Below are 25,568 nucleotides of genomic sequence, written 5' to 3'. Positions count from 1 at the left end.
ACCCGACCTCCATTCAAAATTTCGTGATGATCGGTCCATAATTGCGGCCTGGAGTTTAATTACAATTTATAATGGACAGACGGACGGAGGACACACATCGCTATATCGCTTTATCTCGTCGAGATATGAAAAATGACGAATATTTCACGGTGTTACATGAATTTTTAGCAAAACAATTTTAGAATACCCTTCACACATTGTGGAGTAGGGTATAAATACAAAAAAGATATAGTTTTTACAGAATAAGACTTTTTCAAGGCGCGTTATCACTGGAACTTTGTTTCCGTTATAATATGCGAACCGGTAAACAGATTTGTATAGTTTGCGTTTCATTTGAATCTTCGGGATGTTTAAATTACGTACATATTTTTATAATATTTTAAGTTGCTTGAGTTTTATTAATTTTCCGCTAAAATGTGGAATTTTTTTCGCTGAAATATTGCGCACAGTAACCACATTTAATATATCGAACAGAATGGGAACTTTTTTGTAATACATTCTCCAAAATTATTTCATTTAGCTTAAAAAATTTAAGTTTTTTTTCGATGGAAAACTAAAAAATTTGACTTTTCTTTATATACAATTTCATACGACCAAAATGTGCCTCATGGAAAAAATCTTTTTAGACCCCAAGTATGTTTAAAAACAATCCGTTTCAGACAATTTGAAGTCGATATAGAAATTTCCGTTCGTCTGGCTGGCTAGAACGCTCGATAACTGTCGAATGGATCAACCGATTTGGTCCAAATTATTGTTATACCCTCAGCCTTTAGGCTAACGAGGGTATAAAAATGTGCCTCAACGAAATGACGGTTTTAGACCCCAAGTATGTTTGGGCGAAATTGGTTTCACACAATTTGGAGTCGATTTAGCCATGCCCGTCCGTTTGTCTGTCTAGCTGGTGCGCACGATAAATCTCGAAACCAAATTTTACACTTCGTTATATTTTTCCCAAACTAAGTTTAAGTTCGAAAATCGGCCATATCGGCCCACTCCTTCAGATACCTCCCCCACAAATGTTCAAAATTTTCTTAAAATGGTGTGCACGATAACTCTCGAAAGGTAATTGAGAATATGACATAGTCTTACAAGCCAATTAAAGGTCAACTCTCAAAGATGATGACAGAAAACCTAACTTTTGTGTTTAAATATTCAAAAAATGCTGGAATACGCCCCCTCTAGCTTAAGTCTTGTTTTAATAGTTAGTTTGTCACCAAGTTAAAATGCAAATATTTGTCATCTCCAGCACACAACAAACATGAATCCTCAAGCTATGTGGTCTAACCTTCATATTACACCCCTTCGTAACTACTAAAGGGTACAGTAAGGAAAAGTGGTGCCTTTTTTCGGGTGCTTGCTGACATATGGAATTCAAGAGAGTGTGCAAACGTTGGTTTCTATGAATATAAATATTTAATAAATAAACTTTGCTGAACCGAAAAAAAAGTTTTATACAAAACCAAACACTGCAATATATTTAGGATAAAGGGTTATACTTGAAACACCCCGGGCTGGTGGGTTACCAACAAAATCTAAAATAATAAAAAAATGTCATGGTGTCATATTGTTAACAATCTGCTACTCTTAAAGTCTTTGCTTACATATACATACGTGCATATGTATATATTCGTAAATATGTGGGTACATTGGGGTTATGAGTTTTTTACATCCTCGTATCCCTGTAGGATATTTTGTTGAATTTTTATCTAAGATTACATAAAATCTTAATCATAAACCGATTCGATAAAAAAGCTGCCGCACAAAAAGCTTTTGAAGTTTTTATTTTTCAGAACTTTGGACAATTTTTTAAAGTCACTGAAGGCAGATATTTAACTGAAAACAAGGTTTAGGGGCACACGACATAACCAAAATGACATAACCTTTTGTTTCTCACTAATTTTATCATCATATTATTACATACTTACTTACTTAGTTGGCCCATTACAGAACATTTGTTCCATAGACCGAACTAAGAAAAGATCTCCATTCCTCTCTGTTTTTCGCTTGACTTTTTGGAATACCGCGCCTTTCCATTTCTCCATCCACTTGTTTGCTCCATCGAAGCTTAGGCCTGCCGATTCTGCGTGCACCGCCATGTGGCATGTATTCATACGCCTTTTTAGCGGGTTCATCATCGCTCATTTTCATGATATGGCCTAGCCAACGCAATCGTTGCATCTCGATACGTTTAACTATATTCATGTCTTTGTATAGCTTATATAGCTCGTGGTTCATACGACGTCGATATTCACCGTCAACGCAAATCGGCCCGTAGATCTTTCGAAGAATTTTCCTCTCAAACACACCAAGCACTGCCTTATCTGCTTGCGCAAGTACCCATGCTTCGGAGCCATACATTAGCACGGGTAGTATCAGCGTTTTGTATAGTGTTAATTTTGTTTGACGAGATGTGGCTTTGTTTCTAAATTGCTTACTTAGACCATAGTAGCATCTGTTGGCCAATACAATTCTTCTTCTTATTTCACAACTGATGTTGTTTGTTGTGTTTATGGCAGTGCCGAGGTAGACGAAGTCTTTAACTACCTCAAAATTGTAGGTACCAACTTTCACAGTTGGTCCGAGCTCTATGGCCGCTTTGCGCGTCGACACCATCAATTTGGTCTTTTCGCCGTTTACCGCCAGACCCACTTTCGCAGATTCTGCTTCGACCTTCCTAAAGGTATCAGTTACTTCCTTTACTGATCGTCCCATGATGTCTATGTCATCAGCATAGGTAAGTAACATGTAGCTATTGGTGTAAATTGTGCCATTTCTTTTGACATTTGCATCTCGTATTACCTTTTCCAGCAAAATGTTGAATAGGTCACACGACAGGCTGTCTCCTTGTCTGAAACCTCTTTTGGTACAAAATTCTTCGGAGAGGTTCTTTCCAATTTTAACTGAGGACCTAGTATCAGTTAAAGTCATTTTACAAAGCCGGATGAGCTTTGCGGGGATACCAAATTCAGACATTGCGTGGAATACCTTTGATCGGAGGGGACTGTCGAATGCTGCTTTATAATCGACAAAAAGGTGATATGTGTCGATCTGCATCTCTTGGGTCTTCTCTAGGATTTGCCGCAGGGTAAATATCTGGTCAATGGTGGACTTGCCAGGTCTAAAGCCACATTGGTATGGTCCAGTTATTACGTTGACCATTGGCTTTAGTCGTTCGCACAATATCCCTGACACTATCATAAAGGCAATTGGGAGAAGACGTATGCCCCTGTAGTTTGAGCATACTGTCTTATCTCCTTTCTTGTGGACGGGACATAGGATGCTCAGGTTCCAATCGTCGGGTACGCGTTCTTCCTGCCAGATGGTGCTAACTAGCTGATGCATACACCTTATCAGCGCGTCGCGCGTCGTTTTAAACAGCTCGGCTGGTAAGCCATCGGCTCCTGCTGCTTTATTATTCTTCAGCCGGTTGATTGCTGTTTTCACCTCATCTTGGCCGGGCGGTATACATTCTATACCATCTTCTGGGATTGGATCTGTGGTATCATCGTCTTCGCTACTATTGGATACCAGCAGATTGGAGAAATGTTCCTTCCATATCCTCAGCACGCTATCTGTATCTGTTACCTTGCTGGTCTCTACAGGAGGATGTGCCTGTACCAAAGCCATCTGTTTGATGTTTCACTCTTTGGTAGAATTTTCGGACTTCATTCTGTCTCCTGTACATCTCGATTTTTTCACACTCCCGCTTTTCCATTTCTCTCTTTTTCTTTCGGAAAAGCCGTTTCTCTTCTCTCCTTTTCTCCCGATATCTCTCTCGCGCGCTACGCGTTGCTAATGATTGTAAAGTAGCTCTATATGCCGCATTTTTCTCTTCGGTAGCAGCACGACACTCCTGGTCATACCATGAATTCCTTTGTGGAGGTCTCTGGAATCCAAGTATGCATTTTGCGGCTGTTTCCATGGAGTGGGCAATATGTTGCCATTGTGTTGTTATGTTATCGGGACAAGGAGTGCTCGCGTTAAGCAATTGGGCTAGTTGAGTGGAATATGCTGTGGCTATCTGTTGTGTTTGCAGCCTATCGATGTCCAACTTCCGCGTTGTGTCTGTTCGTGCTTTATTTGCAACGTTTAGACGGGTACGTACCTTTGCTGCAACAAGGTAGTGGTCCGAATCAATGTTTGCGCCTCGGAACGATCGTACATCCAACACGCTGGATGAATGTCTTCCATCTATTACAACATGATCAATTTGATTACTTATTACATATTATTACATATACATCATTTTATATCATATATAATATTATTTCATGTATCATATAAATTAAAAGTTGTTTGTGGCGACCTACTTCAATAATTAAATGGAATAAAAGCTACTTTAGTCATTAATAGTCAGAAGGTCATTCATTCGTGCAACAGGAAATAATTTTTGAGTATTTTTTTTGCATTTCATAGCATTCAAAAAAATAATTTCAAAGTGGTTTGTGCGGAACCTTTTTTTAAAAGAAAATGGAATAAACGTTATTTTAGGCATTAATAGGCAAAAGTTCATTCATTCTCACTACAGGAAATCTTTTTGAGAAAAAAAATGTTAAAATGTCATAACCCTAATAATCATGTGTACATTTTGAAAACACCCCCGTTCATCAACATTTTTTTCAAGTTTCTCCCATCTTTTTTGTACGTTTATTTTCAGACTAGCGGCCACAAACAACCAAAAGCTGAGAATGTGGAAAACAAACTGAATTTAAAAAAAAAAACAAAGACCAATTATGGGTCAACAGGAAGTTGAACATGAATGAAATAAACGAAAAATATGCAATATTGCATCACGACATCATAGCCAGTAACATCTTTATCGGCAATTTAAAGCAAAAAATTGTTGCCTAGTTGGCTTGCATGCTGGCCCCCTGCAGGACATGTACAGCAGCAGTTGATGTGAATGGAACGCTAAAATGGGCCACACAAAAGTCACCAATGAAAAAATAAATCTTCTCAAAAACAAAATCCTCCTCCAGCCATGATTCACTGGTGTGTAGAAACATAATGTTGCAGGGAAGAAATACAGGCAACTACATCAACAAATATGAATATGTTAGACGAATGTGTATTGAAATTTGCAATTTCCGTTTTGTGTCTCTGCAACGAATGAATTTCCTCTGACATAAAAATTAGTTTACAAAAAAATAAAAAATGTAAACAAATATGGGGGAAAACAAATACACAAAAAAAATAAAATGTCAATATCAGAATAAAAAAATAAATCGATTAACGAAGGAAAAATGACCTGCATACCCAAGTGAAAAGTTTGCAATTAAAAATAAATTTCAGTTGAAAATTTTTTCTCAGCGAGTGCAAGTGCAAAAACTCAAAACGTGTTGAACAAGTGTTCGCGTTTAATTATTCAAAAGTTAAAGTTTTTCCGTGCCTGTTTTTTTTGCCATTTAAATTTTGTTTTAAGTCCAATTCTGTCTAATTTGTGTTCAAGTGTAAAGCAATTTTATTGCAATTAAAATTCTTGGCTGTTTCAGTATTTCCGCTTGTTTTGTAGTTCCATGTTCTTTCAAGTCAAACTTATCTACACCTGCCATTCAACGGTTGTTGCAAACTAAAAGAAATAAAATAAAAGCATGTTTTTCCAAAGAATGTAAAGAAAAAAGAGGAACTCTGCCAAGAAAGTGAAACATAAAACGCAGTGACGGGTTAAATGCCCTTAAACAATTAAAAGTATACAATATAAAATCTCAAACCGAAACGAAGCGTTTAAAGTGCAACATAAAACTATTTGTTCCAAGAACTTCTAATCAATATGGCCACAGCATTTTCCACCTCCCCGAATAGCCTCTACCCTTCGCCCTCCGCCGCAATGTGGTATACATTTACAACGGCAGCATCACCTCCAGTATTGGCTGCATTGGCTACCATGGCCACGTCAACACTTAAAGTGGCTGCATCGGCTTTAAATAGTTCAATAACAACAGGTGGTAGCATGGCATTACTCCACGAACAACAGCAGCAACTACAACAACAACACCACCGCCAACAGCCACATCATTCACAGCTGCATTCAACTACAACAATACAGCAACAACAACATCCATATCAGCCACACACCTTTACCGGAAACAATTCTAGTCTTCCGTTTAGTAGAGGAGTAGATTCGGTTACTGGCAGTAACAGCAGCAGCATCAGCAGTAGTACGACGACCAGTCTAAACTATCATCACAATGTCAGCAATTTAACATCGTTTCTCTTACCAACGCATCTAAACAATGGCAGCTATATGGGTGGCGATGTTGATGGCAATGGCGGCCTGGTTGAGTCCAATACCTTTTTAACTTCCAGTGGCAGCGGTAGCAGCATCACCGGCAACAATAGCTTCGTTGATGGCTTCATGGTCGATCATCTGCCATTACAATTAATTACGAGCACAACACCGAAAGTAAATCTCGATATTGAAATCGATATACAGCTCTTAACCAGCGACTATGAAGGTGGTACTACGGTAAGTGGACATCTGTTGTTATGTTTTGTTTTCAGCAAATACACCACACAGGATGTGGATAACCACTTGACAGCTTTTTAATTGTAATAATAGAGTTTGGAGAGGTTTTAATCATTTTAGATGCTCAGTTGTGTTGGTTTTTTGGTTTGAAATACCCTGTAGGATATGTCAATAGTGAATCTCTACTGACTTACTATTGACATTTTCAGCAGATAATTACTACTGAATTTTTACCGAATTTTGGATAATTTTAGAAAATTTTAAAGCTAACTGATTAAGACAATAGACATGAACTAAGTCATACATACACATTTTTACACCCTTCACCATAGTACGGAGAGTATACTTACTTACTTGGCTGGCCCGAACTAGGAAAAGATCTCCATTTGTCTCTGTTTATTGCTTCGCTTTCTAAAATACCGCCTTTTCATCTTTTCATCCACTTGTTTGCATCATCTATTCCTTGTACTGCCAATTCTGCGTGCACCGCCAATCGGCCCGTATTTATACGCCTTTTTAACGGGTTCATCATCGCTCATTGTAATGATATGGCCTAGCCAACGCAAACGTTGCATCTCGATACGATTATCTATACTGATGTCGTTGTATAGCTGATACAGCTCGTGGTTCATGCGTCGTCGATATTCATCGTCAACGCAGATTGGTCCGTAGATCTTTCGAAGAATTTTTCTCTCAAACACACCAATCACTGCCATGTCTACATCAGCACGGGTAGTATCAATGTTTTGTAGAGCGTTATTTTTGTTTGACGAGATGTGGCTTTGTTTTTAAACTGCTTACTTAAACCAAAGCAGCATCTGTTGGCTAATAAAAATCTTCTTTTTATTTTACAACTGAGGTCGTTTGTTGTGTTGTCCACAGTTGGTCCGAGCTCAATGGAAGCATTACACGTCGACACCATCAACTTTGTCTTCTCAGCGTTTACCGCCAGACCCACTTTAGCAGATTCTCCTTCGACCTTCATAAAGTTATCAGTTACTTGTTTTACTGATTGTCCCATGATGTCTATATCATCAGCATAAGCAAGTAACATGTGGCTATTGGTGTAGATTGTGCCACTTCTTTTGACGTTTGCCTCTCGTATAACCTTTTCCAGCAGGATGTTGAAGAGATCACACGAAACCTCTTCTGGTACAAAACGATTCGGAGGGGTTCTTTCCTATTTTAACTGAGCATCGAGTGTCGGTTAAAGTGATTTTACAAAGCCGAATGAGCTTTGCGGGGACACACAATTCCTACATGGCTTGGAATACCTTTGAACGCAGCGGGCTGTCGAATGCTGCTTTATTATCGACAAAAAGGTGGTAGGTGTCGATCTGTATCTTTTGGGGTTTCTCCAGGATTTGCCGCAGGGTAAGTATCTATCTGGTCAATGGTGGAATTGCCAGAATTGGCCCAATTATCTCATTGACCATAGCCTTTAGTCGTTCGCACGATCTTGTGGGCAATAGGGAGTAGACTTATGCCCCTATAGTTAGAGGATACAGTCGTATCTCCTTTTTTGTGGACGGGGTACAGGATACTCAGGTTCCAATCGTCGGGTACTTGTTCTTCCTGCCAGATTGTGCTAACTAGCTCATGAATACACCTTCTCAGCGTTTGCCTCCGGTTTTGAACAGCTCGGCTGGTAAGCCATCGGCTCCTGCTGCCTTATTATTCCTCAACCGATTTATTGCTGTCCTTACCTCATCTTGGCTGGGCGGTATACATTCAATACCATCTTCTGGGATTGGATCTGTGGTATCTTTGTCGTCTTCGCTGTTATTGGATACTAAGAGTTTTGAAAAATGTTATTTCCATATCCTGAGCACACTATCTGTATCAGTTACCAAATTACCTTGCTGGTCTCTACTGGAGGATGTGCCTGTACCAAAGCCATCAGCTTGACTCTTTGGTAGAATTTTCGGACTTCATGTACATCTCGATTTTTTCACTCTCCCGCTTTTCCGTCTCTCTCTTTTTCCTGCGGAAAAGACGTTTCTCCTCTTTACTTTTTTACCAATATCTCTCTCGTGCGCTATATCTTTTGTCAGTTCGTCCTTGTCTTCAGTGGGAGCATGAGCGCAAATGAAGCTGATGTTGAAGAATTTTGCTTTTATTCGAATTGTAGCAGGTCTTTTCTTTTCTTTTGTTTTTTCCATCGTAGGCTGCTTTTTTAGTGGAGGGTTACTAACCCGGCGCCCAAACTCAAGTTTTAACGTTCTTATAGGTGAACGCGCGGCACATTTTAGCTCACTACCTTTAACGGGTGTTAAAGGCAGCTACCCCAGGTGACACCACGGGGAGGTCAGTGCCCACTTGAGATGAAAGAGGGACCAGGATAAATTCTGGACTTTGCCATGTTAAAGCCGTTCCTTGGTATCTTCCAGCCCCTACGTCACACAGTGTTGCAGTTCCATAAAAAAGTGGAAAAAAATAGAAGGAGTTGACCTAGGGTGATGAATTGTTGCACAAGTACTTATTAGGGCATAGGAATGAAAATTTTCAACTTTTGTCCATATCAGTTCAGATTTGGATATAGCCCCCATATATATCTTTCCCCGATTTTGCTATAACTCCAGGGATATAGAAAACAGAAAAAAGAGTAACAAAATTTGCACAAAAGGCTTGGGTGAAATTTTCGCTATTTAATATTAAAAACAAGTAAAAAAGTATCAGTCGGTACGAACGAACAGCATCGGTATACATTTCTAAAGGATCTTCGAACATACCCAAAACTGCACTTAGACACAAATGTTGAACTTTTGTGGGAGAGGTACCCGAAAGGCCATTTTAGAAATTAAACCAAATTTGGAAAACATATTAGGAAATTTTTTAAATATTGGAGGGAAGCATCCAAAGTTGTGGACAGGTATTGCCCATCTTCAAACTGAAACTAAATTTGGGCAAAATATGACGAAGACCGAAATTAAGACCAAATCGGTTGATCACTTCGAGAGTTATCCTGCTCTCCAGGACTTGCCTCTGAAAGAACTTTTACCGTCGTAATAGAGGCAGCAAATACAAGTTGTTTCAACAAAAATCAAATGATTAGAGAGCAGGTCTTAAAGTGAACTTATTCGAAATGTTTGTGTTAAAGGTACCCGTAGGAGTATACAAATATAGTCCAAATTGGAACCTGATCTTTATCTGATAAATATATATGGATGTGTCAAGTATGGACAAAATCGGTCACTCCCTTCTGCTACGAAGGCCAATTTTGGAACGAATCGGAAGATCCGGTCGAGAGTTATCTCGCGCTCCAACAACTACATAGGGGGGTTTTTTTGCAACTTTCGGGTTATTTTCTCAGGAAGTATGGACTTGCGCCTGATGAAACTTGTAACGTCGTATGGGGAGCAGTGAATACAAGTTGCTAAAACAAAAATCAAAGCGAAAAAAAGGTACCCAAAGGAGTGGACCGATTGAGTCCATATTGGAATCGCATCTAAGCCCGCTAGAAATTTCACGATGTGCAAAGTATGGCCAAATCGGTTACTTCCTTCAAGAGTTATCGTGCGTACAATTTTTCCGAACATTTCCAACTTTTGTGGGGGAGGTACCGGAAAGAGTGGACCGATATAAACCATCTTAGAACTTAAACTAAGTTTGGACAAAATATTGCGAAAGCCAAATTTTGGACCAAATCGGTTCATCCGTTCGAGAGTTATCGTGCGCACCAGCCAGACAGACGGACGGACATTGCTAAATCGACTCCAAATTGTCTGGAACACATTTCGCCCAAAAATACTTGGGGTCTAAAACCATTATTTCGATGAGGCACATTTTGCCCGTATGAAAGTGTATATGGCGAAAAACAAAAATTTTTTACAATCGATGAATCCGAGTTTCACCCTTTCAGAATTCGCGAACTGTTAACATATTCTATATAGTATGATATACATTCTTTAAACTGAAGTGTTTTAGGAGGAATCCCATAAGGTCGACCATTAAAATTAATTTACGTGGAAGCTGTGTTGGCATCAATGTAGAAAAATAGGTAAAAATGGGTTGAAGCCAACAAGTTTTTTTATGCTCCCTTCCGATTTTAGGCTTAACCTTACATTTTATAGACATATGTCCAAAGAAAGACTCAAAGAATACTTCATGGGCAATATGATACTAGTGTATCATTTTTCGATATATCCACTGCATCCACCTAAAATTGATGCTGACATTTTGAAGCCGGAATTTCGGGGTTTTTATACCCTACACCACTATGTGGGGAGGGTATTATAAGTTGGTTTTGGCCAAAATGTTTGTAACGCATCGAAATAATGGTCGCAGACCCATACTTATGTATACCAAAATGAATGTCTCGACGAGCTGAGTCGATCTGGCTATGTGTGTCCGTCCGTCAGTCCGTCCGTCCGTCCGTCTGTCCGTCTGTCCATCTAAACCTTGTAATCACGCTACAGGTCGCAATTTTGATCGGATCGTCATGACCGGAGGGGAAGAAGCCTATTGATTTTGGTGGTGGTCGGATAATATTTAGGGGTCGGAAAGGTCAAAAAACTTAGGTGGATAAAAAGACAACGTTTTTTTTTCCAAAGTCAATATCTCAGCTTCTATATGGGGTATACCAAAAGCAAAACCTGACAATGAAAGCAGAAAATATCGCCTTTCTAATGATGTAAAGTAGGTGCTCGTAGGTAATCAAACAACGAAGATATCGCAATAGTAGCAAATAAAACCCCAATTTTCATTTTTGCGATTTTAATTATATTGACAAATATCACAGCTTTGGTTGAAAATTTTCCAAAAGCAAAGCCCTACTATGAAAGTAGAAGATCCCGTCTTTACAATGATGCAAACTAGGTCGGCGTAGGTATCCAAATAACGGAGATATCGCAATAGTCGGTAATACATCCCATTTTTTTATTTTTTGGAAATTACGCTACAGGTCGCAATTTTGATCGGATTGTCACGAAAATTTGAGGGTTAATGGGGGTCTCACATATGAAGAAGCATATTGATTTTGGTGACGGTCGGATAATATTTAGGGGTCGGAATGGGCAAACACTTATTTGGAGAAAAGTCAACATTTTATTTCAAAGCCAATATCTCTGTTTCTTTAAGAGGTATATCAAAAGCAAAACCTGGAAAGGAAAGTAGAAAATATAAAGGTGATATGTAAACGATGTAAAGTAGGTTTTCGTAGGTGGTCAAATAGCAATGTTATGGCAATAGTCGATAATGCATCCCATTTTCCGATTTTTTTGTAGTCACGCTACAGGTCGCAATTTTGATCGGATGGTTACGAAATTTTGGGGGTTAATGGGGGTCCCAAAAAGGAAAGAAGCCTATTAATTTTGATGATGGTCGGATAATATTCAGGGGTCGGAATGGGCAAACACTTATTTCGAGAAAGGTCAACGTTTTATTTCAAAGCCAATATCTCTGTTTCTTTAAGAAGTATATCAAAAGCAAAATCTGGCAAGGAAAGTAGAAAATATCACCTTTACAGCGATGTAAAGGAGGTTGTCGTAGCTGCTCAAACAACACAGATATCGCAATAGTCGGTACTGCATCCCATTTTTCCGATTTTATTGTAATCACGCCACAGCACAGAGGACGAAATCATTGATCTAGCGGCGCGGAAGTCAAAAAATCAAAGTATAAAATTGCGAAATGTTTTCCATTATATCGATTACAGACACTATGCTGACTAAGATTTTGTTTTTACTTTTTTGTTGTTGTAAATATTCACTCAGTTATTCAGTGTCAAGTGCAAGAAATTTTGACGGATCAGATTTTAATAAAATTGTTGCTAAAAACCTGATCTCATATTTGTTAAATTGTTTAATAAATTCGTAATAAAACTAAACAAAGTTTATTTTTTATTGATAGGGGAGGGTTTAGGTTAAATTAAAATAAAATGTTTGGAGCCTGAAGTTACATAGTTATAAAGAAATAAATTTTCAAAAATTATTATTTTTTGTATGTTTCTAGTGCAATATACTTTTGTTGGATGGAGCGTAACTACAAAGGTCCACCGAGGTTCGGTCCAGTTATTTTTTTAATAATTAAATTGGACTCTCTAGATTACGAATAACCAAAATTTAGCTGCAAATAGCTGCAAATCTTGCTGATAAATGGTCTTGAAAAATAGCTTAAATCCTCAAAATACTCAAAATCTGTCGGTACGGCTATATGGGGGCTATATCAAAATGTAGACCTATGTTCGCAATTTTTGGTGGAGAATTTTTGTGTCCAATGGGAACCCCAAATTACACCTAATTTGATCGGAAAATGTAGCTTTAAATCCCCAAACTACTGAAAGTCGGGAGGTACCTTAAAAGGGGCCTATACCCAAACGTGGGTCTATGTCCACAATTTTTGGTGGAAAGGTTTAGTGATCACTAGGAACCCTAAGTACCAAATTACAACTAATTTGGAAGGAAAAGGTGGCTTAAATCCTCAAAATATCGAACATCAGGAGGTACCGTTATATGGGGGCTATACCAAAATATTTGCCTATGTTGTTCATATTTAGTCCATAATTACCCACAGACACAGATTGAGTTTGTGCAAAATTTCAGAAATATATCTTCATTCGTTTCCAAGTTATTAATTTCGCGCCACTAGATCAGTGGTTTCGACCACTGTGCACAGGTCGCAATTTTGATCGGATCGTCACGAATTTTTTGGGAGTTGATGCGGGTCCCACATTGGAAGAAGCCTATTGATTTTGGTGATAGTCGGATAATATTTAGGGGTCGGAATGGGGAAAAACTCATTTGGAGACAAATTCAAAGTTTTATTCTTTGTGGATATATTGGCTTCTAGTAGGGGTATTCCAATGGCAAAGCCTGTCAATGGAAAAAGAAAATATTACCTTTACATTAGTGTAAAGCAGGTTGGCGAAGGTGGTCAAACAAGGGAGATCCCACAATAGTCGGTAATGCATCCAATTCTTCCCTTTTTTGCAATCAAGCTACAGGTCGTAATTTTGATTGGATGGTCACGAAATGTTGGTTGCTTATGGGGGTCCCAGAGACAAAGAGGCATATTATTTTTGGTGGTAGTCGGTTTATATTCCCTAAAAGAAATGTTTACCAGTGAAAAGCTTATGCACGGGGGTAGTGGCGTAGGGTATCACATGGTCGGCCCCATCCCGACTATAGCCTTTGCTCACTTGTTTGAATTGTTTTAATAATTCGGACGCGCAACAAGATAATATTCAAAACTCACATTAGGATTATAAAACTCTTGATTCTACGTCGTTTAATGCATATCTCATGAGTGTGCTCCTTACAGCATCCTAGTAATTGGAGTCTAAAGGCCAATATTTGATGCGTGATTTTTTCTAAAAAAACCTATTTTTGCGTTTACAATTTACAAGTGCCATTTAATTTCCTTTGTACCCCGCGTGAATTTAGTTTTTTTACGCGACGGATTTAATGAGACCTTCCGCGATCGAATCCATCCACTAAAACCGCGGATATAGATACCCTGAAAATAGGAAAAGCAGCAAAAAATTATTTCGAAAAATCCGCGTACTAAACCGCGATTTTCTTGAAATTTTTTTACGTAAATGGAATCCTTTATACGCGATTATAATATTTGCGAAAACGCGTGTCATAAATTACAGAGATTCGCGTGTAATATGGGTTTTTCACCAAAAATAGAATGTGGAGGCACATCCGCGGTTCTTGAAGAATATAATTAAAATTGGTATATTTGGACGTATTTTTGATAGGCGCTGACGAAACCGGATGCGCATCAAAATCGTATGCACATTGCGCGACTTTTACCAACCTTAAGATTTTTTGCAGTGTATGATGCAACTGGTGGCACACAATGGCCCCTGAGTGAAACATCGAAATATGCATAAATTTTGACAGAGATTGATTCGCTGTATCCAAAAACGTATGCGCATCAACCGACTTTAAATAATTCGCGAATAACAGACTTTTTAATTATAATATTAATTGAATGATTGTAATTTCAATATTACTCTTAATTTCCTACCCTTATAAGTTATCACAGTAATCAGTTAAACTCTCGCGATGGTAAACCATATGTTTTGATGAAGTTTTAACTGTATACATTCATTATTCTATGAGATTTTAGCAAAATAGTTGGAGAACTCCCAAATATTTTTTTCTAATTTTTAGAATCAAACCAAAAAAATATTTGCAACAATAAGTTTTTCTCTTTTGTTGTTGCTATAATATGCAATTTACGTACCCAATCTCTATAAATTTGGTATCATATTTTTCTACGCATTGTCTAGATTCCGCATATATTCTTTAATTTATTTTTTGAGGGTTTGTACGGATTCTGGGAAAGGATAATTTGGATTTACTTCAAAATTTTTTTATTATTTGTTGACTTTCCGCGAAAATAATAATAAATTTAATAACTATTTAAACAACTACGAATAGATATGGACTGCTGTTAACGATTTATGCATACATTTTCTCATAACAACAAAAAAGATATTTTTAAATATTTTTTCTTTATATGAGAATAAAAACCGCTATAACTTTTGTGCGCATTGGGCAATTTCGTGAACGCGAGCAGATTTGAAACCGGATTTTTTTCCTTTACCTCTGTACCAAAAATCGTAGATGTGCTCGTAAAAAAATTTTTTAATCTTTTTCAAATGGAATTGTAAAGGAATTTTTGTTATTCGCCATATACCCTCGTTAGCATAAATGCTGGGGGTATAAAAACGGTAAAATTAAAATGCTTATAATTTTGGTAATTAACGATATTATTCGGTAAGTTAGCGACCAAAAATAGATGCCGTAAAGTTCTACCAATAGCAACAGTGATGTCAACTTTTATTTGAACTTTTCATTCATAATTTTGCGTTTTAATGTTACCGATTTTTGTCGGTAACTCAAAAAATGCGTTAGAGAAACGGACTACAGGTTTTAAAGTGAACTTATTCGAAAATTTATGTGGGAGGTACACGAAGGAGTATACAAATATAATCTAAATTCGAACCTGATCTATATCTGATAGATATATTTGGATGTGTAAAGTATGGACCAAATCGGGCACTCCCTTCAAGAGTATATAAAGGAGTGGTCCGATATAACCCGTCTTCGAACTTAAACTAAACGTGGACAATATATTAGGAAGGCCACATTTTGGATAGAATCGGCAGATCTGTTCGAAAGTTATCTTGTGATCCAACCACTGCACACGGGTCATAGAGTTTTTTTTTGTACCTTTCAGACTATTTTCTCAGGAAGTATGGACTTGCCCCTGATGAAATTTGTACTGTCGCACAGAGGGGAAATTTGTGTTAAAAGTTAATCAAAAGCCCTAGAAAGCTCATTTATAGTCGGATTGATATACAATTTTGCACAAAGCATAACTTCTGTAGAAGGATTAATCCTATAGAAAATAATGAAAATCGGTCCAGATTTGGATGCAGCTTCCATATATATTCGCATCTGATATGAGATAAAAATGCACCAAAATCACTGAAATTTTACACATGCAACCTGAACTAGCCTAAAAAGACATTGAGCCAATTTTCAAACAAATCGGTACAGATGTACATATAGTCCCATATACATATATTTCATTCCAAATTTTATTTTTTGAAACTTACTTAAATTAAATTTTTCTCAATTCACATGAGAAAAGCCGTGAATGTTTCTGAATAATGCAAACATATTTGACAGGTGTTGGCTTAGTCTGATAAATAAGAGTCCCGGTTATAAGGCGGAACAACATTTAGTGTGAGTAAACCTTGCAATTCCATATAAAAATATTCCATATTTTAGTTGAGAAAAATTTGATTTTTTCGGAATGGCGCAAATATGCGCAATTTTTTTATGATTGTATCTCATATTTGAGACTCAAGCGCATAAAACATTAGAAGAAACTATGTTCGGGAAACGACGGGGAAATAGACTTTTTCACTATTGAAAATGTAGTAAGCTTAAAAATTATCATAAAAATTTTTCATAAATAGGATATGTATCACCATTATTAAAGAGCAAAGATGTAAAATCAATCTGAAAATTTTAAATGCTAATCTTGTTTGGAGACTGTACAAAAACAATAAATCTTGAAAAATATACATTTTCGCGAAAATAATGTCATTTTAATGTTCACCTAATTTCTTAGTTTTCGAAAATTTACTTTTTGTTTTCAGTATGGCTGAGTTCAATCGACTGCTGCATTGGATTGGCTAATCTTACAAAGTCGAGGATGGTTATAGCAAATGTAGAAAAGAGTCTGGTTGCCGTTTATCAACATTTTTTTCATAAAAAACGATTTTCATATTTTGAGTTTTAAGCAACTTTAGGCCTATGTTTAACCTCTGTGCGTCGTATGGGGGGCAATGAGTACAAGTTGTTACAACAAAGATCAAATGATTCGAGAGCAGGTCCAAAACTGAACTTTTCCGAATTGTTTTGTGGGTGGTACCCGAAGTAGTTGACATATTGAGTCCATACTAGAACCCCATCTAAGTCTGGTAGAAATTGCACGATGTGCAAAGTATGGGCCAAATCGGTTACTCCCTTCAGAGTTATCGTGCGCACAAAATTTCCGAACATTTTCCAACTTTTGTGGAGGAGGTACCGGAAGAAGTGGACCGACATAACCAATCTTCGAACTAAAACTATGTCTCGACAAAACATTATGAAAGCCAAACTTTGGACCGAATCGGTTCATTCGCTCGAGAGTTATCGTGCTCACCAGCCAGACAGACGGACGGACATGGCTAAATGAACTCCAAATTGTCTGAAACGGATTTCGTCGAAGTTTCCGCACCAATTGCGATTACTAAACTACTGTTAATTACAAAAATGTTAAGTCCTGTTTTGTAGTGGAATTCGAATAATACATATGTTTTCTTATTATACCCTACACCACATTGTGGGAAGTTTGTTTTTCGAAAAATTCATGTAACCACGAAATATTCGTCGTAGACCCCCATGTGGCATACCAAAACGAATATTTCGACGATTTTAAAATGTGTGTCCGTCTGTCCGTCCATTAAAAATTGTAATAAAACTACAGGTCGCAATTATGGATCAATCTTCACGAAATAGTTTATGGAGGTCGAGTTTCGAACAAAATAGACCACTATATTTTTTTGCGATGTTCGTAAAATATTAAAGGGGTGAAATGGACAAAAAACTAAATTTTTATCCACTTTTCTGTAGGTCGCAATAATAGTCTGATTGCCTCGAAATTTTAAGTAAAGTTTGGCTTTACGACAGAGGAATAGCTTGAAATTTAACGTGATGATCAGATAATATTTAGCGTGCCTAATCGAAATAACGGTTTTAGACCACAAGTATATTTGGAAGAAATTTTTTCACACAATGTGGTGTCGATTTACCCCCGATCTGTCTGTCTGGTTGGCTGGTGTGCACGATAACTCTCGAACGGTTTAACCGATTCGAATACAATTTTGAAATTCGTCATATTTTGCCCAAACTTAGTATAAGTTCGAAGATCGGCCCACACCTTCAGTTACCCCCGGGGAACCTTCCCCATGCCTTACTTTTTTAAAAAACGCTATCTAAACACTCCTTCTATTAAATATGTTATATATCCAAAACTACTTAACCGATTTTCCTGGAAAATTCAAAGAATGTACCCCTTGTGAAAATAAACAAAAAAATTTGTTGAATTTCGGAGGGACCAAGGTACCACCACTGGGTCCTATTTTTTTAAAACGCTATTTTTTATTATCGTGTGTATCGGAAAGCTGAATGTTGTTAAAATTATGAAAATATGTCTATCCATTCAAAAGTTACAAAGTTTTGATCAGGAAAAAATTGAACCACTGTGCGTCGTATGAACCACGAGCTGTATATTTTATCTATACAACGAGATCAGTATAGTTAAACGTATCGAGGTACAAGGATTGTGTTGGCTAGACCATGCCATAAAAATGAACCCGCTATAGAGGCGTATAAATACAGACCGCATGACGGTACACGCAGTATTGGAAGGCCAAGGCTTCGATGGAGTAAATAAGTGGAAGACGAGATTGAAAAACGTGGTATTTCAAATTGAAGAAATAAAGTAACAAATAGAGAAGAATGGATTTTTTTTAGTTCGGCTTATAGTACAAATGCTTTGTAGATGTCCAACTAAGTAGGACAGACGGAGGGACGGGACTTAATGGACTCCAAATTTTCTCCACTTATGTTTGGATAAAATCCAATATTTCGATAGGGCAAAATTTTATCGTATTCAATTGTATGTACCTTTGTTAGCCGAAAGGCTGAGGGTATACAAAATATATGTTGCGTTTTTAAAAATTCCAACACAATAAAAAATTACTTAAACTAAATTTGAGTACAAATGTGAATAACTTTTGTAGGCGAAAGTTTTGAAAGCTTGGACCGATGTCATCCAGATTATGCACCAGTTATTTTAGTGGGTGTCCCTAAGGAGTTGTACAGCTATCTGACTAGGAAGTATATATATTTACCAAAAGAAACATATCGTTGTAATCAGGATGACAATGGCAGGACAATTTTGGTATTAAGTGAAACTTTTTTTTTAATCGTGTTTTACCTAACAGCTGTGATACCTAGTTTTTAAGAAACCATTGTGATATTTACATTTAATCGTAATTATTTTTGCATTTATTTTAGTTTAATTGTTGTGTCGTAAAAAATTTTTACACTAACTTGACAAATTTAAATGTTAAAACTTGACGAAAGATTATATATTTAATAAATTATCCCTGAAGATGTTGGGAAACACCAACGAAACGTCGGATAAAACATGAAATAAAATAATCTTTATTTTTCATTAACAAACAAGGACCTTAAAGCCCAATAAGACAAAGTCTTAAAAATTAAAATAAGAAATAGAAAGGTCGTAAACAATATTAAACCAGAAAAAATGTGAAATTTCGTGAGAATGAGTTGAAATGTGAAATGAGTTGGCCGCTGTAATTTTGGAGGAAATATTATTCTTTATTCCTTCTACCTTGGCTAGAAATTTTAGTATATGTATGTAATTGTTGAAAACCGTGTTCTTGACGTGTATTAGATGTTTATTCGTGTTAAGCTTACCTGATAAAAATAAATTTGTTTTGTTTTATGTAGGTTTAAAGTTTACGTGTGCGCTACTATACAGCATCTCTTCATAATACCCTCTACCATAATATGGATTGTATAATCAAAGTTGTCATTCCGTTTGCAACACATTAAACTATCCATCGGAGACCGTAGAAAGTGTGTATATTCTTGATCAGGGTAAAATTCTAAGTCGATATAGTCATGTCCGTCTGTCCGTCCTTACTTCTGTTGAAATCGAGATATAGCTCGCAATTCTTGAGATAGAGCTTTGTTATTTGATATAGATGTTTCTATTGCTCCTAGGATGCGTGGTATTGCAAATGGTCCACGTTTTGATAGAGCCCCCATAGAACGGTACCTCTTTATTTTTTGTATTTTCAAGGTTTTAGCTTCATTATCACACCGAATTGCCTGAAATTTGGAACTTGGTCTTCGTTGGGGCCACAAAACTATCCCCCAGAATTTTGTCGGTATAGGTCCACGCATTCATATAGCCACCACAGAACGATACCTCCCGATTTTGGTATTTTGAAGGTTGTGGCCTCAATATTCCTCCGAAGTGGCTGAAATTTGGTACTTAGTCTTAGTTGGGTGTATTGATCTTTCTCCCATAACTTCGTCGGTATAGGTCCACGCCTTCATATAGCCCCATAGAACGGTACCTTTTTCGGTATTTTGTAGGTTGTGGCCGCAACAATCCATCGAAATGGCTAAAATTTGGTATTTAGTCTTCGTTAGGGGTATAAAACCATCCATATGAAATTTGTCGGTATAGGTGCACGCCTTCGTATAGCCCCCATAGAACAACACCTCCAGATTTTCGGTATTTTGAAGGTTGTGGCTTCAATATTCTTCCGAAATGGCTGAAATTTGGTATTTAGTCTTCGTTGGGAGTATTCAACTTTACCCTATAAATTTGTCGGTTTATAGCCCCATACGAAACTTTCCACTTGAAATTGTTAGGTATAGTTACACTCCTTCATATTGCCCTTATAGAACGGTAAATCGCGATTTTCGGTATTTTGAAATTGCTTAAATTTGGCGTTTAGTTTTTCTCATAAAGAAAGGAAACTAGTTGTTCCATTTTACTTCAATACAACTCGTGGTGGAGGGTGTAACAAATTCGGCCCGGCCGAACTTTACGCCGTTCTTACTTGTTTGTTTTTCAATGTATTAATTTACGAGAACTGCGGTCACTGCATTTCTTTTTTTTTTCAAATAATTTAATCAAGTTTTGTTCCCTTAATTTCCCATGAAGTTTATAACTAATTAAATGTCCTCCGACCTTTGACACATGGGCGCAACATAAAAACTATTACGGCTAACAATTAAAGCAACTTAATTTTTCCCAACAATAATCTGATAGCATAACTTGTTCTCAACTGCCGCTATGTTGGCACCTATACTTATTACCGCCATTCTTTTGTTTGCTGCCACTAACTTTAATCTTCTTTTATGCGTTTCCTTTTTCTACCACCCAAACTATTTACGTTGATTTTTTGTGGCATTAAGAAGAGGCAACACAAAGTACTCTTGCGGAATATTCTATTGTGTCGAAGCGCGTAAATGAACACGTGTGGGTGTGTATGTTTGAATTAAGTGTATCATAATACCGATTAAATCACTTACACACAATCACTTACTTGCATAAAATACCACACACACCCAGGCACACAAGCAGAATGTCGTTAATGGTGGGCGTAGGTATTTATGATTGTTTATTACTACAGGGGCATGTTTGTGTGTGTGTGTCGTTATTCCCCATGATGTGGCTACCACTAGCTTTACCACAAAATTGTTAAGAGGAAGTATAAATGACGTACATTCATAAAGTCTTGGAGTATATTATTTTGTTGTTGTTTCTGTGGCTGGCAAGCAGTTTTTGTTCAGTTTCTTAAAAAAAGTCCGTTAAACATCAAAGACCCCCTAGAAGACAATGAAGATGTAAAGATTTGCTGTAGGTGATTTGGTTTTGTAGTTGTTGCTGCTGTTGTCAGTGATGAGTTGTGTACTGTTCTATTTGTTGGAGTAGGGCTTCATCATAATTGTGTTGTACCATATGTATGTATTTTTGCCTGTAAATTATTGTGGGTGGTAGGTGTGTCAATGTCACACTCTCGGCATAGTTTAGTTGTAATATTCGTATATTGTTGTTGTTGTTGTCGTCGTTTTGTTGATGATAGGCCACAAGTGTCTGTTTATTGTGTACAATTTGAGGTTACGTTAAGGGCCATTATCAAGGAGAAACACAATAATTTCACATCATTATGACACTTTCTGTGAAGAAACAGCACATTAACAGTCGAATAGCAGGTGTCACAAAGTCCACAATGTTGGAATGATAGCAACGATTATGCTTCATACAAATTGTTTACAGGTAATCAAATTATATATTCTTGAAAAGCATTTGGGAACTGTTTGGAGGGGGATATACAATAGGGTTATAACTTTTCAATATTTTTGCAAATATCAAAAATACCACCAAAATGGACAACTATTAAGAAGTGCGTTATCACTTTTCCTCAACCATTAAAAAAGTTTTTCATTGTAGTTTTTTCTCACATGTTTTCCATTAAAATAGCATATCATCAAAATGAGTTATTACTTACTGAAATTGAATATTATATTCAATATTGGACAATAAGTCTAATATTTCATAAGTCTAATATTTCGCCAAATCGCGACAATATGTATACTTATAAATGTTTGTTCAAAAAGTTAAAACAAAATTTTTACAAAGAAAAATTTATCAAAAAGCCTTTAAAAAATCTTAGTCGGTGCGGAAACTTTTTTCACCGAATCGAACAAAAACACGCGTTTCCGTTATTAGGACAATATTTCGCACATGGTACTGGTATTATATTTTTTAGGTTATAGCCCTAATATACACCTTGATACAGCTTCAGTTGTGCCTTATCGAAATAATGGTTTCATATTTCAAGTATGTTTGGACGAAATGCGTTTCAATTTGAAGTTGATTTGGACAAGTATGTCTGTCAGGCTGGTGCCCACGATAACTCTCGAACGGATCAACCGATTTGGTCCAAAAATTTGGTCGTAATATTTATTGGGTGCCACCGTGGTGTGGTGGTATGCACACCCACCTTACACGCTGCAGGTCGTGGATTCGATTCCCCGACCAAGCAACATCAAAATTTCAACGGTGGCACAGTACCCCTCAGTAATGAAGGCGACTTTTCCTGAGTATTTCAGCCATGTCTTCAAATGGTGTCTTATGACACGCCGTTCGGACTCGGCGATAAAGAGTAGGTCCCATATCACTGAGCTAATATGAATTGGGGTGCACTCATTGATATGAGAGACGACTCCCTTTTCCCGTCTTGGATGTTTGTGGAAGAATTATACAATATTTTTTCTAAACGTGTACCTCCCACACAAAATTTGGTAAATATTCACTTCACCAGCTCGTCTCGGATACTAGTGAAATTTTTTGCAAGAAGTTTTTCTTGGCCCAAAAACTCCTAAAAAGCCTGCCGGCATCATCTAACCGGTTGATAACACTCGAAGGAAGAAATCGATTTGGTCCAAATGTTGTTCATTGTATTATTTCTTACAGACTCGGATTACACTATTGAACACTGAAAATGCAAACAACTTCTGGTATGGATTTTTTGAAAGTACATATTTAGACTACAAAAACCCTAGTTGGGTTTTGTCCTGTCAGATCCAGTTCGGATTTTATGGCCCTATCTAAACCGGACTAAAACTACACTTTTTTGCATTTATCAGGTCTTTATCTCAGAAACGAATAGGAATTTGGCCTTGCTGTCTTTAGCAATATTGTAGCCCTAAATTAGTAGAATTTATCTGTGGAGCACACCATACAGGAAAACCTTCATCTAGGGCACCAAAATCGATAAAATATGGAAAATTTTATATAGGGAATTTTTAGATATATTTTGAAATTTGAGACAGTAAATGTAGTCTTTCGAGTTTATTATTTATCCAATTATTTTATTCTTGTCTTTATCTACAAATTTGCTTCAGAGGTCAGAAGAAGATTCGCATTGGTTTCAGAGATATAGCCCCGAATTTCTTTAAAACGCAATATTTAACCATATTTAGATGGGGCCATAAAATCCGAGCTGGATCTGACACAACAAAAAATCCTCAGTTCGAATTGTTTGCACGACGTTGCCTTAAAAATGTTGCACAGTGTTATGTCCGAACATTCATTACATCAGCATACTCCTTCGTGTACCTCCCACACAAAATATGAAAAAAATACAGTTTAACATCTCGTCTCGGATCGTTTTGAAATTGTTTGCAATAAGTTCTTCTGTTACCACGGCGCAATTTTTTTTTTTCTGAGGCAAGTCCACACTTACAGACTCGGATCATGTCCGACTATTAACTACATCGGACCACTCTTTCGGCTACCTCTCACACAAGGTTTGGAAAGAGTGAAGTTTAGGGATTCGTCGGAATTCGTTTTTAAATTTTTGGTAACACGTTGTGTATGGTGCCCTAGATACACAGGTTAAATTTTTTGTCGGGGGCGAATCCATACTTCCTGAGAAATTGACCCCAACACTGAAAACGCCCCTATTGACGTCAGAAGTATTGTGTTTAAGGGTATATCTCTGTCGGCACAGCTGACTGATACTTCCTTTATACCCTACACCACTATGTGGGGAGCGTATTATAAATTGGTTTTGGCAAAAAAGTTTGTAACGCATCGAAATAAAGGTCGTAGACCCATACTTATATATACCAAAATGAATGTCTCGACGAGCTGAGTCGATCTGGCTATGTGTGTCCGTCCGTCCGTCTGTCCGTCTATCCGTCTGTCCATCTAAACCTTGTAATCACGCTGCAGGTCGCAATTTTGATCGGATCGTCACAAAATTTTGGATTTTGATGGGGGTCCCGGAGGGGAAGAAGCCTATTGATTTTGGTGATGGTCGGATAATATTTAGGTGTCGGAATGGGCAAACAACTTATGTGGATAAAAAGACAACGTTTTTTTCCAAAGCGATTATCTCAGCTTCTGTATGGGGTATGCCAAAAGTAAAACCTGACATAAAAGTAGAAAATATCACCTTTCTAATGATGTAAAGTAGATTCTCGTAGGTGCGGAGATATCGCAATAGTCGGTAATACATCCCATTTATCCATTTTTTAATTTTTTGGAAATCACGCTACAGGTCGCAATTTTGATCGGATCGCCACGAAATTTTTAGTGTTAATTGGGGTCTCACAGTGAAAGAAGCTTATAGATAGACTTTCCAAAAGCAAAGCCTGACTATAAAAGTATAAGATCTCATCTTTACAATGATGCAGACTAGGTCTGCGTAGGTGACCAACTAACGGAGATACCGCAATAGTCGGTAATACATCCCATTTTTTCATTTTTTTGGAAATTACGCTACAGGTCGCAATGTGGATCGGATCGTCACGAACTTTCGAGGGTTAGTGGAGGTCTTACAGAGGAAAAAGCCTATTGATTTTGGTGATGGTCGTAATATTTAGGGGTCGGAATGAGCAAAAAAATTTATTTGGAGAAAAAGTCAACATTTTATTCCAAAGCAAATATCTCAGCGTCTATAAGGGTTATATAAAAAGCAAAACCTGAGAAGGAAAGTAGAAAATATCACCTTTACAACGATGTTACGTAGGTTGTCGTAGGTGGTAAAACTACGAAAATATCGTATTAGTCGCTAGTAGAATCCAAATTTACATTTTTGCGATTTTAATAATAATGACGAATATCACACCTTTGGTTGGGGACCATCTAAAAGCAAAGCCTGACTAAGAAAGTAGAAAATCTTTAAAATTGTGCAAAGTAGGTTGGCGTAGGTGGTCAAATAATTGAGAGATCGCAATAATCGGTAATACATCTATTTTTTACACTTTTTCTGCAACACACTACAGAACGGAATTTTGATCGGATCATCACGAAATTTTCTCCCAGAGATAGAAAAATATTAATGTTGGTGATGTCGATAGTAGTCAAATATAAAATTAAATATTAATTATTTTTGTTCAGTTCGCCTTAAGTCATTTGGTATTAAAGCCAGTTAGGTGAAAACTTTCGTATCTCCCTAAAAGAAATGTTT

The 25,568-nt window shown here is 37.2% G+C and overlaps 1 protein-coding gene across 4 annotated transcripts in view; it reads left to right on the top strand.

Moving 5' to 3' along the window:
* Dop1R1 (Dopamine 1-like receptor 1) overlaps nucleotides 1-25,568 on the top strand; it is a 422,220-nt gene that overhangs the window by 22,822 nt on the left and 373,830 nt on the right. For 3 of the 4 annotated variants that reach the window (XM_073960852.1, XM_073960853.1, XM_073960851.1), the window contains exon 2: nucleotides 4,658-6,466. In XM_073960852.1, the coding sequence (XP_073816953.1) occupies nucleotides 5,771-6,466 (696 nt within the window). In that variant the 5' untranslated portion in view covers nucleotides 4,658-5,770. The remainder of the gene's footprint in view (nucleotides 1-4,657; nucleotides 6,467-25,568) is intronic. The other variant, XM_073960854.1, reaches the window with a different exon arrangement.

This window comes from Musca autumnalis, unplaced genomic scaffold (assembly GCF_047663935.1).
Source record: "Musca autumnalis isolate F117 unplaced genomic scaffold, ASM4766393v1 scaffold_1, whole genome shotgun sequence".
NCBI lineage: Eukaryota > Metazoa > Arthropoda > Insecta > Diptera > Muscidae > Musca > Musca autumnalis.
Note: the sequence above shows the minus strand (reverse complement) of the source record. Positions and strands in the feature narration are given on the sequence as shown.